This window comes from Nipponia nippon, unplaced genomic scaffold (genome assembly GCF_047370975.1).
Source record: "Nipponia nippon isolate SJK-2023a ecotype South Korea unplaced genomic scaffold, ASM4737097v1 scaffold_2, whole genome shotgun sequence".
Classification (NCBI taxonomy): Eukaryota; Metazoa; Chordata; class Aves; order Pelecaniformes; family Threskiornithidae; genus Nipponia; species Nipponia nippon.
Genome location: NW_028262336.1, coordinates 62,859,903 through 62,869,428, shown reverse-complemented (window position 1 = coordinate 62,869,428; position 9,526 = coordinate 62,859,903). Strand labels below are relative to the sequence as shown.

The following is a 9,526-nucleotide window of genomic DNA, read 5'->3' as shown; positions in this document are numbered from 1 at the left end:
CGCCAGCGAGCTTGTCTTGCTAAACCTTCCCTGTTTGCGCTGAAGGTATCGCGCTGATGTAACGCTGTCTTTTCACCCCACTGATGTGCGCAATAGGAACAATTCAGAAAAGTTCTGTTTGGCTTTTTTTCCCTTGTAGCTGAAGAAATGCAAGCTATCAGAAACAAGCCTATGTTTGAAGGTACAGTTTTCAACATGTGAGTGGAAAACATATGTACTGGCACAATCCAACCGCTCTGTAAGGGCTGTGCTCGGATTTTGGCTTTTAATCTCAACTCTGTTAGAGAGAGAGAGATGCAAAATGGAAGGGAATGTGATTATTTATGCTGTAGCCTTGTGATACTCACCCTATAACCGTTGAGGAGAGAAGCAAAACACTCTGCTAAAGCTTTGGGTGAGCCTGAGTTTCAGGGGGACTCTAGTCTTCACAGGTTCTCACTTCACTGTCTTTCTTCCCTTGGTATTTGTTAAATGGGAATATTTTTTTTTGGTCTGCTGTTCTATGTTTTAAAGTGAGTAGAGACTAAACCCTGCTGAGAGAGGGAGCCCCCTCCATCACAAACTCACGCTTGAAAAATGCCTACCCCCCTCGACCACCCCCCTCCAAGCCATCCTCCCCCTTTCAGGGGAGAAAAGAAAACCTTAAAAGAGAAAGAGAGAAGAGGGGGGAGGGGGAACCCCCTGATTCCTCAGTGACCTGCACAGCTCGGACAGCTCTCCGAGTTCCCCTTTCCCACCTGCAGACAAACCCCGGCGGAAAAAAAACAAAAACAAAAACAAAAACAAAAAAACCCAAAAAACAACAAAACAAACTAAAAACTTAACCAAACCAAACCCAAACCACTCACATGCGGGAACTTTTAACGTGGCTTGGGGTTTTTACAATTCAGGCTCAATTTTAGCACTTTCAAGGAGTCAAAAAAAAAAAAAGGTGGGGGGAGAAGAAAGTTTGGATTGCACCGTTCGTTGGTAAAAAAGCAGCACAACCACCCCCCAGCCATCACTACAAGCGACCAGCGGCCCCTGCAGCCCCTGCCCCGTCCGGCGGGCAGCGGCCCGCACACAATGGCGGGGGGGGCGGCCCCGGCCCCGGCCCTGGCTGCCCGCAGCCCGCCCCGCCCGAGGGCCGCCGGCGGCCTGCGGAGAGGGGACAGCCGCCCTCCGGCGCCCGCGGGGGAGCCAGCCCTGCCCGGAGGCTGCGGGGCTGGCAGGACAGTTTTTTGGTGCTGCTAAAGGCGTATACACACACACACACACATATATATATATATCATACACACACATCTTTATATATAGCTTTATATGTAGGTGTCTAGCCTATGTTTAAATAATCCTATCTATACACACAGTCCTCCTCTGATGAGGTCATTCTCCCATATATACGAGATTGGGTGCCTGATGCCAGAATCTAACGCCAAGATCTTATCTCCACCGATCTAAGAGCAATACAAAGTAAATGTTAGCAGAAGGGGAAATAAATTTTTGGAGAGAAACGTTCAACAAGGTGTCCCTGAAGGCTTCTCTCCTGCCCTCCCCAGCCCAAGTACCCAGGCACTTTATGCCAAAGAGAGCCATTTCGGCGCAAGAGCCTCCTCCTCCTCCTCCTCCAGAGCAAGGGCCGGCTGCCCCGGGCCGCGGGGCTGCGCCTGCCTGGGGCTGCACCTTGACAGTTTGCATCCCCCCCTTCCCTTTCCCGAGCGCCGCTCGCCTCTCCAACGCGCTGCCCGGCTGCAGCTTATTTATTTTTATTTATTCCCCCCTCATCCCCCCCCCCCCCCCCCCGGGGCTCCAAATGTCTTAATGTTTTCTGATTTCAGGAAACTCAAAACGGAAGGGGGGATGCTACTTGAAAGTGTGACTCAAAAAAAGGTTTCGCTTTACAGCCATCAGTAGCACCAGGAGACAGCTCCATTAAAAAAGTAGTTTTCCACTGCTCTTGAAAAGCCGTTATTTTTTACACCGCTTTTAGGAAGATAGATTAACAAAACATCACATTTCAAGCCACTCTGATCTGTAATTAAATGGAGGAGCCGGTTTGTATTCTCCTATGGCTTTTACAGAAGTTGCAGTGATCCAAAGTCAGGTTGCTGTGTCAGAGTGGCATTTTTATTAATGAGAATACAAAAAGCTTGCATATTCTTAGCCCGGCTTGAATTTAGTTGCTAAGCAACCGCTGTATGGTAATTCATCCGCGAAATTTAAATCTTGGAGAAAGGATCCTGCGTTTTGCTGAATGGTCGCCACGAGGAAAACAACTTGTGGGACCCGCAGCAGCTGCCGCCGCCGCACCGCGCCGCCCGCCCGCCGCCTCCCCGGGGCCGCCCGCCGCCCCGGGACGGCCCGCCGCCCGCCGGGAGCACCGGCCCGGCCGCCCCTCCCGGCCCGCTCCGCCTCCCGGGCCGCCCCGCCGGGGAGGGAGCGCGGCCGGCCACCGGCGGCCGCCCCGTCGGCGCTGCCCCGGGCCGGCCTTCCACGCGTGGGGAGGCGCGGCGCCCCGGGCCCCGCCGCAGCCGCCCCCGGGGAGGGCGGGCGGGGGGGCGGAGAGGGCCGGGTCCCGGCGCGGCCCCGACGGCGCGGCCCCGTGGTCGCCCCCGCGGCCCCGGCTGCTCCTCTGGCGTCGCGGGGGGACGGGATCGGCGGGGAGCCTTCCCCGCCCGGCCCTCGCCCCGAGGCTTTGTGCCTCGCCGAAGGCTCTGGGCCACGGCAGCTCCCGAGCGCGGTGCCACCGGCACGGCGGGGGGCCCCGGCCGCCGTCCTCTCCCCTCTCGCCCGCCGCCGGCCGGAGCCCGCGCCCGCTCCCGTCTTCCAAACCGCAACCGAAAGCAGCGGCGGGGTGGCCGCCTCCCCGCCGCTCCTCCGCTCGCTCCCTCCGTCCGCCTCGCCACGGGCGACCAAGCTCCTCGCCATCCCTGGTTTTAGCCAGACCGGTCCCTGTCCTCAAGCGCTCGCTCCACGCCTGCCTCCGAGGCCGGGACTTGTTGCGTCCCTTTTAGGGGCTGATTAATCACCCTGCGACTCAGGCAAACTCAAGCAGACGGGGCGAAGCAGCTCACGCCTAGAGCCCGGTCCTGCAGCCTGCCAGCTACAGGCGCGATCTTTACACCCTCCTGCAAATCGGAGCAAGCACCTCTGCGCCTCGAAAAGGTGTCCCTGTGCACATATATAGAAGTATCGCTTTGGCTGTCGCTTGAAGACGTTGATCATTTATTACAAAAATAAACGAATAAATACAACAATATACTGTTGCTTTCAACAGGATAAATATTTTACAAATATATAATTTAAAAAAACAAATTGAGTTGTTAAAATTATTTAAAATATTACACTTATTGATAAAATTATCAATAGTATATACTGCATTTCATATTAGAACCAATTATTCTCTAAACGTTCCATTTCAAACCATTCATACAAAACAAGTTATGAGCATTGTCATGTGCAAACACGAGTCACTACATTAAAGCATAAGGATTCTGTAAAGATCCGATAGGAACGGCTGCGGTTTTAAACCCAGGTAGAGCTCTTTGCTAAATTCCGGGAAATTTGCGGATCAACAGCAGTGAGATGACTGTTTTAAATACACCTGAAAATGATTTATTGTGCACAGACGCGGCGGGGGAAGGATGGGATGTGAGTGAGAAGGCTGGGGCGTAGTAGAGGACCGCAGGATATGAAAATGTAAACTATAAATAATCACATCTCGGGATTACCCAGACCGATCAAACATAACTTTGTAAAACATTTGCCTTTCCTTTAGGAAGGGAAAAAAAAAAAGAAAAAAAAGAAAAAAAAAAAAGAGTAAGGAAAATGATGCCGACTCAGTTACCAAGCGCAGAACACTGATATTATAAATGAATACAATTACTAAATTCATTAAGAGATCTGGCGATATATAACAATATTTTCATTATTTACACGTGTAACAATATAACCCTTAGCGCAAGCCCTCGCAGTTATCATCTACCTCCTGTTATCTCGCAGACTCACAACCCTGAAATTCCTAAATACATTCAAAGGATGCAGTTTCTCGGGGGCGGGGGCTGGGAGGGGGGGAGCGCCCACGGCCTCACTTTCTGTGCGTAACAAGTTCAGGGAACGGGCACGTTTTGCCAGTCCCTCCGACCAAACGTTACTCCTCCAGCCTAAAGCCCAGCTTTTCTCAGGCAGCAACCCGCAAAGGTTGCCTGTTAAATAGAAACCAGTGTGAAGCCTAACGTTAGCTCTTTGTTGCCATCCAAATCCAGTAACCAAACACCGCTCAGAAATTCAAACAGACCTTCTCCGTGGCTAATAAACCGCTCCCCTTCATGTGTGAAAAACAGGCTCCCACCTCACGCGTTGATGGTACCCGGCACCCGGCGAGGAGCCCGGCGCTGCCAGCCTGCCCGCCAGCCTCCCGCGCCCGGCCTTGCCCCTCCCGAGCTGCCAAATTAGCCGGGAGCTTTCGCTAAAACGAACAAAAGAAAGAGCGTCCTTTACCCTTTCGGGTTTTCTTTCCCTTTGTTGGGTTGTGGGGGTTTTGGGTTTTTTTTTGCTTCCCCCCCTTCTTTCCTCCCCCCACCCCCCCCCCCCGCCTCTTTCCTCCGTGCCAGCAGGGCCTTTTGGATTTCACAAATCAAACCGACGGTGATATTTACTGCGAGCTGGTGTTAAAATAATGCATCCCGGTGCACGGCTCTCAGGTTGCCTTTGATTTATGGACTGACACAAGGCCTATCTGAAAGGAAGAACTGTTTGTTGTTCCTACAGCAGTTTTCTGGGGGTTTAACCCCTGCCTCAATAGCACGCAGAAAAGCAAGGGGGGGGGGGGGTGTGCGCGGACGGGGGGAGGGAGAGGAAGGTGAGGAAGGAGCCACGGACGAGACGGATGATAAAAGAAAACCTTCTTCTCCGGTAGACTATCGGTGGGGGCGGGTGGAGGCGTTAGATGCAGCTCTCCAGTTCCCACAACCTCCCCGCTTCAAAATGCAGAGAGTTGAAACGGTCATTCACTTGTCCCTGCATTGCAATAAATTAGAGCGGATAAATATGACAGGCTAGCTGGGGCATCCATCGGCATCTCCAACGCTACTGACACACGCCTGTGTTTGCAGAGAAGGTATGGCAGCGCTACGGCAGAGTGGAGGAGAAAACTAGACTACACCACTTCACACCCCAGAGAAAAAACCCTAAAACAACAACAACGACAACAGCAAGAGCAACAGCGACAACAGAAACGGTGAACCAGGCGGACCGCACGTAGGATGCTGAAAGTATTATTCTACATATCCTTTTGGGAAGAAAAGAAAAGTACCTTCTCCTTAAATTATAAAGATAAATTAGACACAAGTATTCATACGGACATCAAGCGCGTCAAAATAAGCTACAGCTTCGCCCCCCTCCCCGCCCCCGAGCCTCAGTCGGAAAAGAGCGACAACAAGCCTGAACTTTTGGAAACATCCCTGCTCTCGGCACCGGCCGCTGGCGCCCGGCGGGCAGGCTCGGGCATCGCCCGCAGCCCAGCGCAAGCCTCCGGCCCCCCGAGGCAGCCCTTTTCGGGGAGAAGGCGGCCTCGGGCCGCCCCTAACCTCGCCTTTCCCTTCCCCCTGCCACAGGGTCCCCGGGCCGGTGGAAGGAGAAGGGGCCGCGGCGGCGGCCGGGCGGAGGGGCGGGCGCGGGGCCCGGCGGCGGGCAGGCAGCGGCGGGGGCGGCCGGGGCAGCGGGGGGCGCGCAGCCGGCGGCTCCGGCCCTCCGCGTCGTCCCTCGCCCCAGCGTTTGCAGTATTTCCCTTCGGAGAACTTTTCGGTTTGTTTTTTGTTTGGTTGGTTTTTCGACACAGTGTTTATGCATCAGACACAGACTATTTCATTCTAACAAATTTATTTTCTCAATCAGCTCTTACGGAATCACTACTCAAATTAAATTACAATCAAATTATCACATCAAAAGATACCCTTATTACCTAACAACTGTCCATATTTTCATTTCATTTTTGATTTGTGCTCGTCTGAAAAAAACACGTAATACAAGATCTGGGGAAAAAATAAATTACCGTTTTGCAGCAGTTCATAGGTATTCTGAATAAAATATTAAAAGAAGTCATTTAATGAAAATATAAAGCAAATTTTTTTTTAGATCAACAACGGATCTAACAATTCTATATTGCCGTCTTTTTGAAAAGTCTGTTTATTAAAACCTACCAAAAACACTGCTTGGAAATGGCAGTATTATATAATCACATCCACAGCACCCATTCAATCAAAGTTGGCAACGGATTTGGGAGAGGAGAAGTTCAGATAAGTGCAGCTGCAGATGCTCAGTCCTTCTAAATCCCTTTATCTGAATCAGTCCAGAAATAAAAAATAAAAATATTAATAAAAAAAATATTAGCAGTGGAATTTTTTTTTTTAATGACTCTTCCGTGATGATTGGCAGCCGTCAGGAGCAAGACTTTGACAGCCCTAAATTATTTCCCTTTCTCTCGCTGGTTCCCTTAATTCATGCAAAGTCCTTCTACAGAGCTCGAACTTTAGGGACCAACAACCTCTCCTTCTCCCACCCTTCCCCCGGCGTCCGTCCCTCCCCCCTTTCTCCTCAGGGTCAGTTTTTCGGCGTGCGGGCGTTTATTTCCATATTTTTGTTCTATAGCTATACCTATATATATAGATAAATATATATATATGTATTTGCTTCCCTATGCAGTCTGCTTGTTTTTAGTGCTGTGTGCATATTTTATTTTATTTTTTTCCTGGAAAAAGTGGCCCCTTTCATTTTGCAGAATATATAGATATATAGATATATATGTTTTCAGAGTGGATGTCTGCCTTGCACCAAAATTCTACGGTTTGGCCAAGAAAACCAGGGTGCTGGAATGCAGCAGGCACCCTCTGATTAACCAGATTATTTTGCTTCTGCTTCCCTTTTTTGGATTGCTCCCATTCAAAAAAAAAAAAAAAAAAAAAAAAAGAAAAGAAAAAGAAAAAGAAAAAGAAAAGAGGGAGAGAGAAAGGAGAAAAAAAGTTTCCGTGATTCATAGAAGAGAGAGCCCTTTTGGGGAGAGGGGGGAGAGTGCGGGGGGGGGGGGAGGAGGGGAGAGGAGAGGTGCAGACACCAGTGGTGTTCATCGCTGCGAGAGGGGGCTAATTCGGAGAGTGAAAAATAAAAATAATAATAATAATAATAATAATTAAAAAAAAAAGCCCAAGCCCACCCGCCCAAGCCCTCTCCCCACAGCCAACCCCCCGGCACATCTGCAGTTTGGTGCATTACGCATCTCCACCCCGTTTTCCCAGCACGGTCTAAACGCTCTCGCTCGGATCGACCTTCTCCACCGCTCCCTGTTGGTATCGATCTTATATATATATAGATGCACGCATATATCCATATATATATAAACAGAAGCAGTCTGAACGAGCCTGGATCGTGTGTCTGTGTGTCTGTCTGTCTGTCTGTGTGTGTGTGTGCGTGCGTGCGTGTGTGTGAGCGTGTCTGTGTGAGCGTGCGGGTGTGCGCGGCGGTGCCGGAGCCGGAGCCGGAGCCGGAGCCGGAGCCGGCGGCGGTGGCGGTGCCGGTGCCGGCGGCGGTGCCGGCGGCGGTGGCGGTGCCCGGCCCGGCCCGGCCCGCGCTGCCCCGCGCCCCCCGGCCGCCCGCCCGGCCGCGGTGCCCCTCACTGCACGCTGGTCTGCAGTCCGTGGTGAGGGGGCGGCGTGTCGGAGTTGACGGTGCCGACCTGGGAGTAGACATCGTCGGGGGTCTGCTGCTGGATCCCCGGGGGGGTCATCCGTTTCTCTTTCTGCCTCCGATTGCAAAACCAAACCCTGACCACCTCCTTCTCCAGCTGCAGGCTGTCCGCTAGGTTCGTAATCTCCTGGGCGGAGGGCTTGGGGCATTTCAGAAAGTGGCTCTCCAAGGCCCCCTTGACACTCACCTCGATGGAGGTCCGCTTCTTCCTCTTCCTGCCCTGGGCGGCGATCTTGTCGATGCTGGTGGGGCTGCCCGTGGAGGAGTCGGCTTCCTCCAGCCACTTGTTCAACAAAGGCTTCAGCTTGCACATGTTCTTGAAGCTGAGCTGCAGGGCCTCGAAGCGGCAGATGGTGGTCTGCGAGAAGACGTTGCCGTAGAGGGTGCCCAGCGCCAGCCCCACGTCGGCCTGGGTGAAGCCCAGCTTAATCCGCCGCTGCTTGAACTGCTTGGCGAACTGCTCCAGGTCGTCGGAGGTCGGCGTGTCCTCGTCCGAGTGCGGGTCGTGGCTGTTGACGCCGCCGTGGTGCGGCGGGTGGTGCCCGGGGTGCTGGTGGTGGTGGTGGTGGTGGTGCCCGGGGTGCTCGCCCAGCTCCGGCGTCTCGCCGCGCACCAGCCCGGGGTGCACCAGGCTCTGCCCGCCGGGGGGGGGGCTCAGCATGCCGTTCACCGTGAAGCCCCCGGGCTGCGAGTAGAGGAGCGACTGCTGCTGCTGCTGCCCGCCGGCCATGGAGGGCAGGTGGGCGGCCGCCGCCGCCCCCCAGGCCGCCGGGTGCCCCTGGTGCGGGGGGCCCAGGTGGGGCGGCCGGTGGTGCAGCGCCGCGCCCGAGTGCAGGTCGTCGCGCCCGCCGCTGCCCTTGACGTCGGGCGGCGGCGGCGGCTGCTGGGGGCTGCCCGTCATGCCCACGGGGCTGCCGGACCAGGGCGAGCCCGCTTCGGCGGCGGCGGCGGCGGCGGCGGCGGCGGCGGCGGCGGCGTGGGGCAGGGCTGTCACCCACTGGTGGGCATGGCTCAGCATATGGCCGCCGTTGCTGGCGGCCATGGCGCCCGGCATGAAGTCGCTCTGGACCATCTTGGCCGCCGGGTCGCCGCGGTAGCCGCCCGCCACCGAGGTGACGGCCACGCTGCCCGGCTGCATGCCGCCGCCGCCGCCGCCGCCGCCGCCGCCCGAGTCGGCGTGGACGATGGAGCCGGCCGCCAGGATGCCGTTGCCGGGGAGGTAGGGGTTAGAGGTGGCCGCGGCCATCCCGCGCCCGCCGCCCGCCGCTCGCCCCCGCCGCGCCGCCGCCGCCGCCGCGCCGCCGCCGCCGCCGGCTGCCGGGCGCCCGCCGCGAGCGCCCTTGCCCGGCGCTGCCGGGGCCGCTGCCGGGGCCGCCGCCCGCGCCGCCGCCGCCGCCGCCGCCGCCTTCCCAGCCTCGCCGGGGCGCCGGGGCGCGGGGTTCACCTGCTAGCGCTCCGCGGCGCGCTCTCCTCCGCCCGTCCGCCGGCCGTCCTGCCTCCGCTCCGCGGCGCGCTCTCTGCGGTCGCCGGCTCTCGCTTCGCCTTTTCCCTTTTTTTTTTTTTTTTAATCGCGCTGCTTTGCCTTTTTTTTTTTTCTTTTCCAAAAAAAAGAGAAATATTTAGCCGTACATCTATTTTTCCTCCGCCTTCTTCTCGCCCGAGTTTGCTGCTCGCGGGGAGGAAACCAAACAAAGGCTAAAAAGCGAAAAAGAGGGGGGGGGATCAAAAAGCCCCCGTGCCTTCTCCCCTCCGCTCCCCTAGGAGTACATCTCCACCTCTCAGCCTTCCCCTCTCAGAGTGAAACTTT

The 9,526-nt window shown here is 55.4% G+C and overlaps 1 protein-coding gene across 3 annotated transcripts; it reads right to left on the bottom strand.

The window, feature by feature from the left end:
- Positions 1-5,717: 5,717 nt before the first annotated feature.
- Positions 5,718-8,965, bottom strand: POU3F3 (POU class 3 homeobox 3). 3 transcript variants are annotated; one of them, XM_087757073.1, is made up of 2 exons: positions 7,907-8,965; positions 5,718-6,318 (listed from the first exon to the last, which is right to left on the bottom strand). In XM_087757073.1, the coding sequence occupies exons 1-2, from the start codon at positions 8,963-8,965 to the stop codon at positions 6,238-6,240; spliced, it is 1,140 nt and encodes a 379-aa protein (XP_087613199.1). In that variant the 3' UTR covers positions 5,718-6,237. The 3 variants fall into 3 exon arrangements, with proteins under 3 accessions (XP_087613199.1, XP_087613198.1, XP_087613197.1); XM_087757072.1 differs by lacking the exon at positions 5,718-6,318 and adding an exon at positions 7,229-7,771; XM_087757071.1 differs by lacking the exon at positions 5,718-6,318 and having other exon boundaries at positions 7,229-8,965.
- Positions 8,966-9,526: the final 561 nt, after the last annotated feature.